Source organism: Bos grunniens, chromosome 18 (genome assembly GCF_055505025.1).
Source record: "Bos grunniens cultivar Pamir isolate PY7600 chromosome 18, Bosgru_T2T1.0, whole genome shotgun sequence".
NCBI lineage: Eukaryota > Metazoa > Chordata > Mammalia > Artiodactyla > Bovidae > Bos > Bos grunniens.
In genome coordinates this window covers 36,976,041-36,994,637 of record NC_141182.1, presented here as the reverse complement: position 1 = coordinate 36,994,637, position 18,597 = coordinate 36,976,041, and the positions used below count along the sequence as shown (strand labels likewise).

Genomic DNA, 18,597 nt, shown 5'->3' with positions numbered 1-18,597 from the left:
TGCAATCACCAGAAGCAGCCTTGCTCTGCACGGAAGGCATTATGAGTATTATCTGTTATCAGCTATGCCATTGCCAGGTTAGGTTTGTTTTTCTAAGAAAAAGCAGCCCAGTGCCCAGATTTTTCCATCAGATTCGGATCTGATGTGCCTCACAACTCAACCCAGCCACACGCTCAAAGTGCTAAGGCTGGTGTCAGCAAGAGCAGCAGGAGCTGGAGCCACTGCCATAAGCAACACAGCTCCTGGGAGCCACAGAAAACACTCTCCTGAATCGCTCTGGGCTCAAACAGAAAGTCACAATAGCAATTACAAAAAAAGGAGCAGAACTGGCAAAACATAGGGGATGGTAAACAGTTCACCAGCAGATAGTCTCCACTAAAGCTAAACATGCGCCCACCCTATGAACCAAGTCCACAATATAGAGACAGGCAGGTAGACAGATTTAACAGAAGTGCGTGCCTGTGTCCTCCAAAAGACATGTTTAAGAACGTCCACAGCAGGGGACTCCCCCGGTAGTCCAGTGGCTAGGACTCCACACTCCCAAAGCAGCGGGCTTGGGTTCAATTCCTGGTCAGAGAACTAGATCCCACATGCCACAGTGAGGATTGAAGAGTCCTTGTGCTACAACTAAGACCATGTGCAGCCAAATAAATAAATAAAACAAAATAAAAAAAAGAATGTTCACAGCAGTATTGCTCATGATGGCTAAAAACTGGAAATGTCTACCAACAGGAGACAAGACAAATAAACTGTAGTATATTCATACAGTAGGATACCACACCCCAGTAAAGGAAAAAAAAAAAAACCTCTCATTTCACACAAAAGCCCAGATGCATCTCACAGATATAATGAAGAGTCAGGCACAAGAAAACACACTAGCTGATTTCAGTGATACCAAAATTCAAGAACAGGCAAAACGAATCAATAATGATAAAATTCAGAATAGTGGTTATCTCAGGGCAGGGCAAGGAAGAGACATGGGGAGACTCCTAGAGTCCTAGGAAGGTTCTCTCTCTTGATGTGAGGGGTCATTACACAGATGTGGACATACGTAAATACTCACTGAGCTGTCTCGCTTAAGATTTGTGCACTTTTAAAAGAAGAAAACAACTTCAATACCAAGGGGGAAAGAAAATCAAAAGCATGATTAAAGCAAGAATGTTTTCATTATTAAATAAGACAGTACAAAAGTAAAAAGGCACTAAGCTTTCAACTCAAACAGCTATAAACGACTGACTGAATAAATAAGGCAAATCTAGAACAAAGTGTTGAAAACAGTTAACACTAAAAATGGAAATTAACATTAGAAAATACAATATAATTGATAAGTCCAAATACAATAGCTGTCCTGTGAAAAAATAAATCAAAAGCCAAAAATTAAAACAAAAATGTTTATGCCAGGCAAGAGAAAAAAATTGGGAAAAAATACACAAATATCATAGCTCAGTTGGTAAAGAATCCGCCTGCAATGCAGGAGACCCCGGTTCAATTCCTGGGTCAGGAACATCCCCTGGAGAAGGGATAGGCTACCCATTCCAGTATTCTTGGGCTTTCTTTGTGACTCAGATGGTAAAGAATCCACCTGCAATGCAGGAGACCTGGGTTTGATACCTGGGTTGGGAAGATTCCCTGGAGAACCAGTCCAGTATTCTGGCCTGGAGAATTCCATGGACTGTATAGTCCACATGGGGTCACAAAGAGTCAGACACAACTGAGCGACTTTCACTTCCACACAAATATCAACATTTTTAAGTGAGAAAAATCAGAAACATTTTTAAAAATGAGAATGCTATCTAAAATCTTTATATTAATACTTTGAATATCTCATGATAAATCAGAAAAGCTGAACAAACCAATCATTATGGGGGGAAAAGACTGAAAAAGTCATCAAAGAATTATTTCAGAGAAAGCTGCCAGACCTAGTTGGTTTTATGGGTAAGCTCTTTCCTGCACTCATGGAACAGATAATTCTCATGTTATAGAGTCTATTCCCAAAATTGGAAAGCACTTCAATTTACTTTATAAAATTAGCCTAGCCTCAATTCCAAAGCTGACAAAAATAGTACAAAACTACAAACAAATGTCACTCATGAATATAGATGGAAAACTCCCAAATAAAATATGAATAAGCAATTCTAGCAAAATTTTCAAGGAATAATCTATCAGAAGCAATTAGGTATATTCCAGAAATTCTAAGGTTGTTACTACATGGAAATTAATATAATACATCAAAAGGAGAAAAATCATGTAATTATCCAAATGGCCGCTTAAAAACTATTGGCTAAAAATTCAAACCCCATCTAGATATTTTTTAAAAGACAACAATAATTAATAAACCAAGAAGACAGGTTACCAACTAATCCTCAACCTCATACCTGAAGAAGTCACTATAATATAAGCTTGGTTATTAAACAGGAAAGGATACCTATTCCATCGCCACTAAAACAGGAAGTTGTATGCAAAGCAACTGACAAGAAAAAAGTATAATTAACTCCTAAGAGGAGCAAAATTATTGATCTTAGAAACCATATAAACGTCTACCAAAGGACTTCCTTCGTGGCCCAGTGGTTAAGACTTTGCCTTCCAATGCAGTGGGTGTGGGTTGATCCCTGGTCAGGGAGCTTCATGGCCAAAAAAACCAAAACACAGAAAAACAGAAGCAATATCGTAACAAATTCAATAAAGACTTTAAAAATGGCCCACATTAAAAAAAAAAATGTCTACCAAAAGAAACTGTTGAAAATCTATACTAAGAAGTCAGCAACTGACTGACTATAAAAAATACAAACACTAACAGTCATATACCAGTAATAAACATTAAGTCAAAAGACATAATAGGAAATTATCCCACTAAAACTAATATCAAAGCTTCTCCAAAAATTAAAAGAATCTATCTGAAGATAACTTCAAAATGACCTGAGTGAATTTAAAGACATTCCATGTTCCCGTGTAGGAAGAATCAGTATGAAATTCTCCATAAAGGAAACTTTACATACGTCAGGATTCCAACAAAATCTCAAGGGATTTGGGGTAGGAGAATAGAAAGAGGGGAGAACCCAATAAAATAAAGTTCATGTGACGGTATCATCCAAGCAAAGAAAAAAACAGGAAGATTTTGAAAAGAAGAGAAACTTGGACTGTCAGTTATAATAGCTAAGACAAAGTGATTTTAAAAGGCCAATTGAAGAAGCAAACAAGGACTTCACTGGTGGTCCAGTGGCTAGGACTCCAAGCTCCCAATGCTGGGGACTCGGGTTTGATCTCTGGTCAGGGAACTAGATCCCACATGCCACAACTAAAAGATTCCATGCACTGCCACTACGATCAGAGCAAATACATAAATAGATATTTTAGAAACTACACAACAAATGAAATATAAACTCCCCATACAGGCCCAGATATACATATGTTTTTAATATATGCTTAAGGTAGCAAGTCAAGTCACTGGGGATATAGATTCAATAAGCAGTGCTAAAGTAATCAGTTAAATATTTGGAAAAATTAAATTAGATCCTTATCAAGAGGGAGGGGGTATATGTACACAAGTGGCTGATTCATGTTGTTGTACAGCAGAAACTAACACAACATTGTAAAGCAATTACATTCCAGTTTTTAAAAAAATAGAATAAAAAATAAATGATATCCCTACTCACAGTGAACACAAAAATAAATTCATTTGGATGGAGAATTAAGTTAAAAAAAAAACAAAATCACAGTAAACTAGAGAGGGAAAGCCTTTCAAATCATAAAAGAAAAGGCTGAAAACCTAAAAAGTGAAAGATTCGACTACAAAATGTTTAAAACATCTGTATGGAAAAAATTTTTTTAAATGATTGCAAAAATAAAATGCAAATGAAAAACTGGGAAAACAAAAATTATAAGACAAAGAATAACAACCTTAATATATAAAGAGCTCTTTCAAAATCAAGACAGAAAACTGCAGTATAAATAAATTTAAAATGCAGTATAAATAAAATAAATGCAGTATAAGTAAATTTCAGTATAAAAATGAGCAAAGGACATTAATAAGGCAACAAACACACTTTTAAAAAATATTCTGTCTCCTGGAGTAAATCACAGCCTTAAAAAAAGTGGAGTGGAGGTAGAGGGACTTCGAAAACATAACAGCCAAAAGGAGTGAGGGGACCTTGCCCAAACCCAGGTTCAGGGAAACCAACTGTAAAACAATACCTTGAGATAAATGGTGAAATCAAATATGAACTGGGTATTAGTTGAAAATGAGGAATTCATGTAAATATTGCCAGATGTGACAATGGTACTTTTGTAAAAAAAAAAAAAGTAATTATGTTTAAAAAAAAAGAGTCCTTTTTTAATGAGATGCATGCTGAAGAATCTAGGATAAAAGCTTGAAACATCTGTAATTTACTTTAAAATACTGAAGCCAAGGCTAATTTGGTGGTCCAGTGTTTAAGATTCCACCTTGTAACGGAGGGGACATCAGTTCAATCCCTGGTCCAGGAAGATCCCACGTGCTAAGGAGCAACTAAACCCGTGTTCCACCGCTACCAAAGCCACTGTCATGAGAAGCCCGCACGCTGCAACTAGAGAGTAGCCACTGCTCATCTCAACTAGAGTCCCCTGCACAGCAACAAAGACCAAGCATAGCCAAAAATAAAATAAATAATAAATGAAACTATTTTTAAAGTAATAATAATAAAATAAACAAATAATAAAATACTGCAGCCAAAAATAGATGAAGCAAATCTGGCATAATGTTAATTACCAAATACACACATACACACACACACACACACACACACACACACATATTTTTTCTTCTTACAAACAAATCCAATAAATGCCAAAGTACAATAGAAACCAGCCACATCGTCAAAAACTGATGGCAGGATAAATGGGGAGAACTTCTCTGGAGAGTAGTCTTGCAATATGTGTCCAAAGCCTTGAAAAGTATTTAAATCCAGCAAGTCAGTGTTCAGTAATTTAACCCAAATTTTCAACAACTGGTACAAAAATCTGTAAACTTGTAAGAGTACCATCACAGCATTATCTGTGACTGTGAAAATCATCTGTGACCACTGAAAATTACTCACGTGTTCAACCTTAAATTTTCACACAGTCATCTGACAGACGACTACCAGACAGACATCAAAAATTAACTTTTGAAGAACAATTAAAGTTATGTTGATATATCTTATGGTACTGCAGTGACAGAAAACAGTATGGTAGTTCCTCAAAAAATTAAGAGAATTACCACATGATCCTGCTATTCTATTCTGAATATATTTCCGAAAGAATTGAAAGCATGGACTTGAAGAGATATTTGCACACCCATGTTCACAACAGCACTGTTCACTACAGGAAAAAAAGTAGCAGTTCAAGTGTCCTTTAATGGATGGATGGACCAACAAAATGTGGTGTATCCATACAATGGACTATTATTCAACATTAAAAAGGTGATTCCAGGGAAATACCTGGTGGTCCAGTGGTTAGGACTCTGCACTTTCCCTGCTGAGGGCACGGGTTCAATCCCGGGTTGGGGAGCTAAGATCCTGCAAGCCACACAGCTTGACCAAGATAAAATAAAATAAATTTTTAAAAAAGAGAAAAAAGGTGATTCTGATACATGCCACGTGAATGGGCCTTAAGGACATTATGCTGAGTGAAAGAAGAAAGACACAAAAGCGCATGATTCCACTTACAGGCAATATCTAGATTCAAAGAGACTGAGAGTAGAATGGTGGAGGTTGAGGGGAGTGAGGAAGTTGCTGTTTAATGGGTACAGAGTTCGAGTCTGGCAAGATGAAAAAGCTCTGGAGATGGATGGAGGTGATAGCTACAGAATCATGTGAATGAAATTAATGACACTCAACTGTACATTTCTAAATGGTTAAGAAGATGAGTTTTATGTTATATGTTTTTTATCACAATTAATATAAAAATATATTAACACATTCTAATTTTTCTTTTTTTTTTTATGGCCATGCCGCTCAGCATGAGGATCTTAGTTTCCTGGCCAGGGACTGAACCCATGCCTCCTACTTAAGACTTTCCTACAGTGGAAGCAGAGAGTCTTAAGCACTGAACCATCAAGGAAGTCTCTATATTAATTTTGAAGAAAAAAAGGCATGTTGCAAAATAATATGATCATGTATGATCTCAATTTTGTTTCACTAACATCTTAAATATTAAGACACTGTATACAGGAAAAAAAAAAAAAAACCTCAATGGTATATATCAAAAAGTTAATAATAATTATCACTAGGTACTGTGCTTCCAGGGGAATTTATTTTATTTTCTTTGTGCTTTTGTGCAAGTCCCAGTTTTTCTACAATTACCTTTGCCATTGAAAGCAAAAGTATGCCAACCAGACACAAGAAAAAGGAGAGAAAAGCACATGCATGTCGGTTGATGATCCTAACGGGAGAATGCCCAGAAGTATATTTCCAAATGACATAGTAAACATAATTACCCTTAAAATCAAATTATAAAAGGTAGACTAGCATGTGAGAAAATAAAGACCAACTCGGAAGACAGAGCAGGGGGTAGTTCCCTGTAGAATTAGAACAGAGGCAGGCCCTGATTTCAGACGATTCCCAGATCCACAGCGGATGCACATTACTGCGTGCCCAGCAGAAAGGAAGAGACTGGGGGAGCCTCGCACAGCACTCACGAGGCCCATCAGAAAGGACAGGCTCAGAAAGGCGAGACCCTTGAATCTCAGCGCTCCCCAGCCCCACCTCTCTCTCAAGCTACATCCACGTTCAGAAAATATTTGCTAGACAGCAGACATCAAGAGAAGAAGGAGGCTTTCTTTCTGTGGCATTCCCTCACCACATCTGGTGCTGCTCTGAATAGAGGCTTTATGAGGGAGGGTCCAGATGCCACAACCACGAGCTACTCCACTGACCACAAACAGCAATAAACAGACGTTAGGATTTAGATCTCTGTGTAGCAGAGACACTTTGAATAATCATGATGGAGCTTCCATCACATTCCAATATCCAGGAAATGTTTATCAAGTGCCTGCACAGAGCACCGTTTGTAACACCATCCCATGCAGACACGCACGCACACGTGCACACACACACACGCATGGAGCTCCTTTGTTCTGTTTGAGGGATCAGACTGGGAAAAAATGATTTAGGCTGGAAGCATTCAACAGTCTGATTCTACACATCACACATTAGGAAAAGAGGGGCAGGGGCAGAAGGAGAGCACACATATCCCTGAGGAAAGACCAAGAGGGAAACGTCCCAGCATGAAGGGCCCTGGACCAAGGGGGCTGAGTCCCACAGTAGAAGCAGAGGGTAGCCCTCAGCTTCCCTAGAACTCCAGGGATCCTATGCACAGGGAGCAGAGTCACTGCAGCCCCTGGTCCAGGAGGAAACGGCATCACCCAGGTTTATCCGCCACATGAGAGAGATCCCTGACCTCATATCCCTTCCCCACACCCACAGATGAATCACGTCAGCCACCCCTGCATCATACATACTTTTGCCCCCATTGTTCTTCAGGACATTGGAGAGGTTGATGGAGGCGGTGCCTAGCAGTTCATTTCTCAAGGTGTGGCAGCTCCAGACCTTCAGGTCTAAATGACTCTGGGCTGTGACATTCCTGGAAAACAAATACTTGATTCATCACATCCAAGCAGACCAGTCATTCCTGCAACTTAGAAGAAGGCAGAGAAATTATACTGCTGTCATCTTGGAGACCAAGGGGGGACCCCAAAGAGGAAGACAGTCACAGATACCCTTCCCCACCCCACCCACCCGAGCTGACCCTGTACCATCTAGCAAACAATGAATGCTCTGTGAGCTCGACAATGTAAAAACACCTGAAGAGAAGGTGCCTCAGGTACCCAAGGCAGAGGACTAGAGGCTGATACACGAAACCTGGATCTCCCACAACCCCCTTCTCGACCTCCCCCAGGGGAGCTGCCTTCGGAGAGAAGGGGTTTTCTCTTACAAAATGATGATCTCGTTCCAGAGAAGCTCAGAGCTCCCAATTCGCTTTCCAGTCTTCTTGGTCTCGCTGGGGAGTCCATCCACAGCCACTTCCACAAACGAGTTAATTCGAGGTTGACGACTATGCACCTTGGGCTTTGCTGACACCACTGGCCGGGAAAGACAGAAAAAGTCAAGGATGAGTCAGAGGGCTCCCAGCTGCCCCCCTGTGGCACATGTTCTACCTCTTTTTTGTTGTTTCCTTTAAAAAGAGAAATTTTGCTTTTCCCTCATTCTAAAAGGACTTTTTTAAAATGTGAGGATATAAAAATATATATATAGCACAAGAAAAGAAGATAAAAAAAAATCACTCCTAACCTGAAAACACTGGGATGATTATCATTAAGTCATACTAGACTTTTTCTGATATCTGGTGAATACAGACTTTTTCTAGACTTTCATCTCTTACGTCCCTAATTCCTTAAAAACTCCTCTCCCCTCAAAATTCATTTCAAAAGTTACAACCTAAGCCCATTTATAAGGATATGCCATAATTTAGTGAACTATTTTTCCATTGTTGAATAAATTGCCTCCAACTTTTGGCTCAGGAAAAATGACCACAAATGTATAAAGTATCTGCATGCATGTCTGAGTATTCTTCCAAAGGATACGAACATTTTCTAAAGTTCTTAAAACCGCTCAATTCCTTTCTAAACCCATGTAGATACCCATCAGCACTATAGGAACATACCCATTTCACCAAACACTGCATAGCACTGAGTACTATGGTTTTTTTTCCACTCTTGGCAAATCATGTAGGTGAAGCAAAAAAAAAAAAAAAAAAAAGAAATAGCATAAAGATAACAGCTAAGAGTTAATGAGCACTTGTCACAGATACTATGCTGTGCACACATTATCTCACCGAGTCCTTATAGTGAGGCAGGAAATAACCTCATCACTGCATTTCACCCAGGAGGAAACAGGCTTGGGGAAGCTAGGTCACTGCCCCAGGCTACATATCCAGGAGCTTTGAGCCAGGATGTGCCTCTGGCTGCCTCTGACTCCACACTATGCCCTACATCATGACCGGACTTTGCTTATTTGTTCTCATTTGTTCCTTCAGTCACTAGCCGGAGTGAATATTTTTCCCATGTACTTGTTAACCATCTGCATTTCCTCTTTTGTTCATTTCCTTTGTGTGGCAGCATTTCTGATGCTCACATGGTACCTACCAGCTAGCCAGGGACTCAGGACCATCTAAGCAAGCATATGCCCAGGGCTGGATGCTAGACAAGCTCCTTTTATACTATGTATCAGCCACAGTGGAAACTCCAGGTCACTAGGACAAAACCCATCTACATGGCTTCTATCCTATGCCCCAAATCAGAAGACATAACTGACAGTCCTCACCAGTGATGAGAAGACTGCCTGAGCCTGAGCTCCCACCAAAAGTTAGCATACTTCTCCCTCCCAGACCTTCTGAGGGGTGACAATCCTGTAAAGGTCCACAACCGGGGACAGGGCAAAGCCACCTCTGATTCTCTTCTAGCAATCCTTTTCTTCTCCAGGCCCCAAAAAACAGGAGAGAGAAATCAAGGAACAACAGCAAGAAAGCTGTGGTGAAGTTTCAGAAGCAACAGTGGATGGTCCTAGGAAAAAAGGTTGTAGTACTTGGAAATGTGGCCCAGAGTGGGAAAACGAGACTACCACACACAAAGATCGAGGTTAACTGAGGCCACCTAGTGGTAGGAGGGTAGCTCTGCATGCAGACCCTTAAATCTAAAAAGAAAACAGGGACTACTTGCAGAGTCCTACCATTTTGAGCAAGACAGTTTCTTTGAAATCAAAAAGTTCTAGCCTTTTATTTAACAGTTGGGCCAACTAAGAGAGGTAAGACAATGTATCCAAAATCAGAGAGCTAGTCAGAGCAGTGCTCAGCCTTGAACCAAGTCTCCCAGCTCCCAGCCCAGTTCTGTGAACTCTGCTGTCATGTTTCCTTTTGGCCCTTGTTTTTTTGTTTGTTTAAAATATTTATTTGGCTGCACCAGATCTTAGTTGTGGCATGTAGGATCTAGTTCCCTGATCAGAGATGGAACCCAGGCTCCCAGCACTGGGAACACGGAGTCTAGCCACCGTACCACCAGAGAAATTCTGGTCCTTGTTTTTTAGTATTTACTTAAAAAAAAAATAATAAAATATATATATATATATATATAAAATGTGTGTATATACATATATATATAATTTCAGACATTTAGAAAAGTTGTGAGACAAATACAAAGAATTCTTATAAACCCTTCACCCAGAATCACCAAACATTAACTTTTTACTGTATCTGCTTTATTATTCTCTTTTTCTCCCTTGATTTTCTCTTATACGCATATTCATTTTTAACTAAAACTAAGAGTGAGTTGTAGACACTATGCCCCTTTAGTCCTAAATATTTCAGGCTGTCTTTTCTACTAACTGTGACATTTTCTAACAGAACCATAGTACAATTATCAACATTAGGAAATTCAACATTCTTTAATACTATTATGTTAAGGTACAGACCTTATTCAAATTTTGCCAATTATCTTATCGATGTCCATTATAGCAAAAGAGAAAAGGAAAGATTTTTTTCCTAGTCCTGGATGCAAGCTAAGATCACATAATGTAGTTAGTGTTTTTTACCATGAAGTTTCCAATTTACAGAAAATTGAAGAAAAATAATAGCATATTCTTCACTAATTGTTATCATTTTGCTACATTCACTTTTCCCCCCTCTCTGTGACTATCACCAATGTTACCCGGAGAACCTCTACAATAATAAAAATATCCACTCCATCACTGTTCAATACACTGCTGCAATATACACATGGCTTGAACTATGCTAGTGAGACTGAGGATTTGAGCTTTAAATTTTATTTAATTTTAATGTAAATAGTTTTTTGTGGCTACACTTTCTAACCTATTGGATAGCACAAAATACAGATGTAAGACATCTATGTCTGTATGTGTATGTATATACATATTTATCTACACAATTTAATTTTTGGTAAACTATTTGTAAGTAAATTGTAGACCTCATGACAGATCAGCCCAAATTACTTTCAGAAAGCAACTGCTAAAAATAAGGACATTCTCCCACCCCACCTCTACCCGACTGTTATCATACCTAGAAAAAAATGTATAGTCACTCCCTCTTTCAGTTGATATTCATTCCATATTCAAATCTCCCCAATTATTCTAAATATATTTTTAAAGCTGTTTTTCCCCCAACCCAGGATCCAATCAAGATGCATAAATTATTTTCAGTTGCTATCTCCTTAATCTTTTAACACCTAGAATGCACTCCCTTCTTCTTCCATGACAATGATTTTTAAAGACTTCCACCAGATGTCTCATAAAAACACACTGAATCCTGCATTTTTCTGATTGTTCCCTCGTGGTTAGATGCACATTGAACATTTTTGTCAAGAATACTAACCACCCAGGTTAGGATGTAGACTTACTGTATACACCAGGCAATCCCCTTATGGGGGATGCTAATTTTGATCCTGTGGTTAATGTGGGCCCAGTTTGCCAGGTCACTTCACTGTAAAGATACATTTCCTTTCAACAATTTCTAATTAATTTTGAATGCTTAAAATGGTATTTTGAATGTTTCTTATTCTTAAAAGATAAGTCAAAATAAAGGTCTCACATTCATCTAGAGTTTATTTATTCACTATCTGAGGAAACATAAAATGCCAGTTTTCTTACACATGGAGTCAAATCTTCACATAGCATTTAAATTTTAAAGTCAACAAATAAGGTAAAAATCACATATTTCCAAAATGACATCCCTGAAGAGCTCTTAGGAAGGCAACGGAAGAGAGGTTGGCATATTATCTTTCAATAGATTCCAAATAGCCAGATTTTTGCTTCACTGTGTGGTTTTTGGTGTTCCTTCAGCTAAATATCAGATAAAATAGTTGGCTTACATTTGAGGGCCTTGGTGTCTTTAAAAATTAGATCTTAAAACTCTAGGACTAGGAGAAGGGTAAACTGGGAGATTGGGATTGACACATATACATACTACTATATATAAAAGAGATAACTAATAAGGACCTACTTACAGCACAGGGAATACTATTCAGTACACTCTGTAATGACCTATACAGGAAAAGAATCTTTAAAAAGAGTGGATAGTGCTTGCTTTAGCAGCCCATATACTAAGATTAGCATGGCCCCTGCACAAGGTTGACATGCAAATTTGTGAAGCATTCCATATTTTTTAAATCAAAGATGACACAAATAGATGGAGAAATATACCATGTTCGTGGATTGGAAGAATCAGTATAGTGAAAATGAGTATATTACCCAAAGCAATCTACAGACTGAATACAATCCCTATCAAGCTACCAATGGTATTTTTCACAGAACTAGAATAAATAATTTCACAATTTGTATGGAAATACAAAAAACCTCAAATAGCCAAAGCAATCTTGAGAAAGAAGAATGGAACTGGAGCAATCAACCTGCCTGACTTCAGACTATACTATACAAAGCTACAGTCATCAAGACAGTATGGTACTACACAAACACAGACATATTGATCAACGGAACAAAATAAAAAGCCCAGAGATAAATCCATGTACCTATGGACACCATATCCTTGACAAAGGAGGCAAAAAAATACAATGGCAAAAAAAAGACAATTCCCTTAACAAGAGATGCTGGGGAAACTGGTCAACCACCTGTAAAAGAATGAAACTAGAACACTTTCTAGCTTCTAACACCATAACACAAAAATAAACTCAAAATAGATTAAAGATCTAAATGTAAGACCAGAAACTATAAAACTCTTAGAGGAAAACATAGGCAGAACACTCTCTGACATAAATGACAGCAAGATCCTCTATGACCCACCTTCCAGAGTAATGGAAATAAAAACAAAAATAAACAAATGGGACCTAATTAAACTTAAAAGCTTTTGCACAACAAAGGAAACTATAAGCAAGGTGAAAAGGCAGCCTTCAGAATGGAAGAAAATAAGAGCAAATGAAACAACTGACAAAGAATTAATCTCCAAAATATACAAGCAGCACATGCAACTCAATATCAGAAAAATAAATGACCCAATCAAAAAGTGGGCCGAAGAACTAAACAGACATTTCTCCAAAGGAGACATACAGATGGCTAAGAAACACATGAAAAGATGCTCAACATCACTCATTATCAGAGAAATGCAAATCAAAATCACAATGAGGCACCATTTCATGCCGGTCAGAATGGGTGCCATCAAAAAGTCCACAAACAATGAATACTGGAGAGGGTGTGGAGAAAAGGGAATCCTCTTACACTGCTAGTGGGAATGCAAACTAGTACAGCCACTGTGGAGTACAGTGTAGAGATTCCTTAAAAAATTTGAAATAGAACTGCCAATGACCCAGCAATCCCACTGCTGGGCATACACACCGAGGAAACCAGAACTGAAAGAGACACATGTACCCCCAGTGTTCACTGCAGCACTGTTTACAATAACTAGGACATGGAAGCAACCTAGATGTCCATCGGCAGACGAATGGATAAGGAAGCTGCGGTACATATACACAATGGAATATTACTCAGCTATAAAAAAAGAATGCATTTGAGTCAGTTCCAATGAGGTGAATGAAACTGGAGCCTATCATACAAAGTGAAGTAAGTCAGAAAGAGAAACACCAAACAGCATATTAACACATATATATGGAATTTAGAAAGACAGTAACAACGACCCTATATGCAACACAGCAAAAGAGACAGATGTAAAGAGCAGACTTTTGAACTCTGGGAGAAGGCAAGAGTGGGATGATTTGAGAGAACAGCACTGAAACACGTATATTACCCTATGTAAAACAGGTGATCAGTGCAAGTTCAATGCATGAAGCAGGACACTCAAAGCCAGTGCTCTGGGACAACCCAGAGGGATGGGGTGGGGAGGGATATGGGAGGGGGGTTCAGGATGGGGGACACATGAACACTCATGGCTGATTCAGGTCGATGTATGACAAAAACCACCACAATATTGTAAAGTAATTAGTCTCCAATTAAAATAAAGAAATTAATCTCAAAGAAAAAAAGAGAGTGGATATATGTTTATGCATAACTGATTAACTTTGCTGTACAACTGAAACCAACACAACATTGTAAATCAACTACACTCCAATAAAATTTTTTAAAAATCTCTGGGACTGCACTATGGAGAGGCACAGAGAACTAAGGCAGATAGAGGGGATAGCAGGCCACAGTTCCCAAATTACACCTGAGGCTCCACCCATGAAACACACGGGAGGAAGAACCACCCACACTGTTTAAGTGGCTGTTTTTATCCTTCTCTCTTTCCCCCACCACTTTCCTGGTCAGTATTACCAAGTTCCTATAGGTTAAGTGCATGTATGATGAGATGCACCTGTATTATCAAGTTAGTTCTCGCCACACTAGTAAGAAAATACACACCAGGGAAAGGCAATAGAGAAACCTTCAGAAGTAAGTGTGTTGTGTTCCTGAATAACATGGCCCAAAAACAGGGACCTCAGGATATCGCAGGTTTCCATGGGCAGGCCTCTGTTTTGACCTAGTCCTGCTAATTATTAGATAAGGCAGTACAAGCTGTAATCTCAAATTCAAAACCCTGGCAGTTCACTCTAATTCTTCTCCCGAGTGCCACAACTAAGATCCTGTGCAGCCAAATAAATGAGTAATTGTAAAAAAATAAAATAGGTAGAGTGTTAAATACTACCAGGGGCTGAGAAGAAAAAGATAAAGTAGCAAAAAGAGGAGAGACATGAAGAAATCAAGGTAGGGGGTTTTCAGATGGAGGAGTCAGGGAAGGCCTAGTTGAATAGGGTGACTCTGGAGTAAAGACCTGCAGAAAGTAAGGATGTAGACGAGGTAGATAACTGAGTCAAAATGGTTATTTCACTCAGAGAGGACAGCAAGTGCAAAGGCCTAGGGGTGGGAGCGTGTCTGGCAGGGGCAATGAATAGCAAGGGAGGTCCACGTGGACCTGTGCGTCTAGCCAGAGCAGAGTAAACGAGGAACAGGAAATGAGGAGTGGCAGGGGCCATATCACGTGGGACCTTCAACTTGTACACTGAATGAGGGAGGCAGTCCTTGATATGTTTGAGCAGAGGAGGGACAGGAGCTGGCTTCCATTTTAAGGAGATCACAGGTTGTTGTGTGATCAACAGAATGAAGTGGGGCAAGGGGAAGCAGCAGGAAGCCGGGTTGGGAGGCCTCTGCCTTAATCTTAGGTGGAGATGATGCCAGCTGGTGGGACGGTGGGGGTGGTGAGAAGTGGCTGAACATGGCCCCTGTCTTGAGGGTAGACACAAGCAGATTTGCTGAATACAGGATTTTGAGGAAAAAAAGAAATCAGGAGATCAGTTCCAGGCATGTCACATTTTGGATGTTTACTAAGCATTCAGGAGGAGATGACAAATGGGCTACTGGATATACAAACCTAGAGGTCAGAAACAAGGCCAGGCTGGAAGTACAAATGTGGCAGTAATCTTATTATTGGTGACATCTTAAAGTGATATGGTTGGATGAACTCACCAAGGGGATGAGCGTACATAGAAAAGAGCCCTGGGGAGGGAAGGAACTGCCATTTTGTATAATTCTTCCAAAAAGTTCCTTTTTTCCTTCCTCTGCAAGAATTCCAACTTTAGGGTACTTCCATGGTAATTCAGCGCTTAAGACTCCACAGTTCCAATGCAGGGGGTACACATTTAATCCCTGGTCAGGGAACTAAGACCCTACATGCTACATGGTACAGCCAAAAAAATGTTTTAATTTTACAAAAAATTAAGAATTCCAGCTATAATATGACAACCCTGTAAAAATGAATAGTTTTGCTCGTAAGCCAAGATGTGGTATAATTCCACCTCTTTCCCAAAGATGGATGGGGCTGGACCTTAAATGATAAACTTCATACCGTGCCACTCACCTTTCAGGATAAGCTGAGACTTCTCAAAAGGCAGGGCCACCCCTGCCCGGCTGGAGCTGGCAGATGCCATGTCATCACCAGGACACTGAAAGACAAATACAGCAGCAGGTTTAGAGGACATCTAATAAGAGACTAAGGAACTGAGCTCAATTTTAATATCTGAGTTTAAAGAGACAGAAGAAGGAAAATCGCAACATTCAAACAACTGCAGCCATCAGCAGCCATGCTGCTTCCGGCCGAGTGATGTCTGTCTGTCTCTCTTGCGATGACTACTGAATCTGGGCATAACTTGGATGAGCTGAGTAAGACACAGGACTGCTACATCCGAGTCTTAAGGAGGGAGAGCCTAAAATAATATCTCTAAAAATAAAGTTACAGTTCAACAATTAAAAAAAAAAAAAGTAGGGGAACTAAGATCCCACATGCTGCAGGGCAGCTAAGCCCACACACCACAACTACTGACCCCGCGAGCTCTAGAGTCCGTGGTCCACAAGGAAAACCTGCCTGCCACAACTGGAGAAAGCCCAGGACATAACTAGAGAAAGCCCATGTCACAACAAAGATCCAGTGCAGCCAAAAATAAATAAGTGGACAGAGGCTTTAATAAACATTTCTCTAAAGAAGATACACCAATAAGTGTGCTTGTTGGACAAGGAAATGACAGGCCAGGATTCAACCTACATCTTCCAATTCCAAAGCCCCACAGTTACTCAGTCGACCACACTGTGCTCACCTGCATGTGCTCATGAACCAGGCCAACGAGCACGGGAAATTGCTGGGAGCCAGCATGGGAGTCCCCACCCGTAACAAGGTCATGTGGGAGAGTCCTGGGGGGCAAGGCGAGCCAGAACTTGAGGGGTGCCCCTCTGGGCCTGCCTGAGCGTCTACCCCAAAACCAGAGTCTGCCTACTTTACTGCTTTGTGCTCTCACCTACACCTCTGACTTTATGGGGGGCTGTCCCCCACCACCATCTCTCTCACCGAAAAAGAGTTAACTTACAGCTCCAGTTAATAAAGTTCCTGGGCGTGACAAGAGTGTTTTAGTTCACAAACCCCTGAGATGGCTAACTTGCCTAACAGGCTTACCCGGACTCCTACAGCTATGAAGACGATTGTTTACAGTCTCCCAACCGTGAAAGGCACGGGAAGCTTAAGATATTCAAATAGTATAGAGCCTCTCGGAGAGTTAGAAATTGTCAGAATAAAACTAGTAGAAGATTTCATTGTTGAGCCAATGCTTGCTGCCATGTTTCCACATCCCCTGTATTGTATCCTTGGAAGTGTATTAATTAATATAGTTGGTATGTAGAAAAAAAAAGTAGTGGCCTTGGTGTTAACAACTTTAGACCCTTAAGGTAATAAATTCTTTCCTTTGTTGTAAACCCATTGCACCTTTGCCCTATAGGAATGCAACTTTATCTAACACCTTCGGGAGGATGGCGCCAAACTTTAAAATAATTACTCTTAGAGAAAATAAGTCTTATGGTTGACAAACCTTTGTCAGAGTCATAAAATGTTAACAGGCCTTCTGGCCAGAAGATGATGTAAATCACCTAACCATTTGTATACGATAAGTTTGCAGAAAAGAAATCCTGGTTTCGATAAGGATCAAAGACTGCTGACTTTGCATGATTTCACATCCCCTATTATCCTCTATGTGCAACTTAGGGTATAAAAGCCCCTGTGGAAAATAAAGCTACGGTCCTTGCTCACCGAAGCTTGGTCTCCCCATGTCATTCTTTCTCTCACCTTCTGGCTGAATTCCCATCTGGAGCGTGGAAGCTCGTCAAGCCTACTAATTTTGCCTGGGCTTCTAAGATCTGACCGGGGAGGCCTTAGTGTTTCCTCTCCTTCGGGAGAACGGGAGGACGCCTGCAGCCTACGTAGGTGATGCAAACTCCTTGTCTTGGAGTTTTATTGGTTTTCCACATAAACCAAGTTATTCAGCCTCTTTTCTCCACTGAATTTTCTCACTGAGCTATCCCTATTTAACCACTCTTTATATCTCTAATTAATCTATTCTAAATTGCCAACGCTGTCATCCTGAGGGAATCCCTGGACCCGGGGCTGGATCCTGGTAGGAAATAATTCTTAATTGACAACATCAGCCATAAGGCATACCCGTCGCTTCATCTTGGCTAGAAGCAGAAGTCTATCTTGCCTTCTGAATGGATCTTTCTACTCATATATAATTGCATAAACATCATCATTTGGAAAATATTGGTTCACTGAGGTCTATAGATAGTCCAAATGTTGACATGTTTCATCAATCTCTATCCAAAAAAGTTCCATTTGTGAATGTCACCACTGATCTCATCAGACAAGGTTTTGAGTATTGGGAAGCTTTCAAGCTCTTTGTGGTAGATGTAAGGGTTCCAAAATTTCTAATTTTCACTTAAAACTCATATTTTATCATTGGCAAAAAGTACTGTCAGTTGTTTTCTTTGAAGTGACAGGCTCACTTCATTCATCTTCAGGAAAATGTCTGCCAAACACCCAAATCTATTAACATTAGTTTCTGTTGATTTTTTTATAAAGCAAAAATGTTATTTCATGAGAAAAGCAACTATATAATTCAGCTCTCTATTCAAGCAGTCACACAAGTGCTTTTTCTCAACACAGCCATTATACTGCAGTACACAGGAAAAGGTGTTTTAGGCATATTTTCCATTTTCATCACACAGAATATTAGTCATTTTACTGCTTCATCAAGCACAT

General features: G+C 39.7%; 1 protein-coding gene and 1 pseudogene across 6 annotated transcripts in view; one reads left to right on the top strand and one right to left on the bottom strand.

The window, feature by feature from the left end:
• Nucleotides 1-18,597, bottom strand: part of WWP2 (WW domain containing E3 ubiquitin protein ligase 2) — a 146,734-nt gene that overhangs the window by 110,221 nt on the left and 17,916 nt on the right. For 5 of the 6 annotated variants that reach the window (XM_086351545.1, XM_086351550.1, XM_086351548.1 and 2 more), the window contains 3 exons: nucleotides 15,880-15,964; nucleotides 7,948-8,095; nucleotides 7,475-7,596 (listed from right to left, as the gene is read on the bottom strand). In XM_086351545.1, the coding sequence (XP_086207671.1) occupies nucleotides 7,475-7,596; nucleotides 7,948-8,095; nucleotides 15,880-15,964 (355 nt within the window). Of the gene's footprint in view, nucleotides 1-7,474; nucleotides 7,597-7,947; nucleotides 8,096-15,879; nucleotides 15,965-16,612; nucleotides 16,707-18,597 lie in introns of all 6 variants that reach the window. The other variant, XM_086351547.1, reaches the window with a different exon arrangement.
• Nucleotides 12,098-12,184, top strand: LOC147353497 (U6 spliceosomal RNA; annotated as a pseudogene).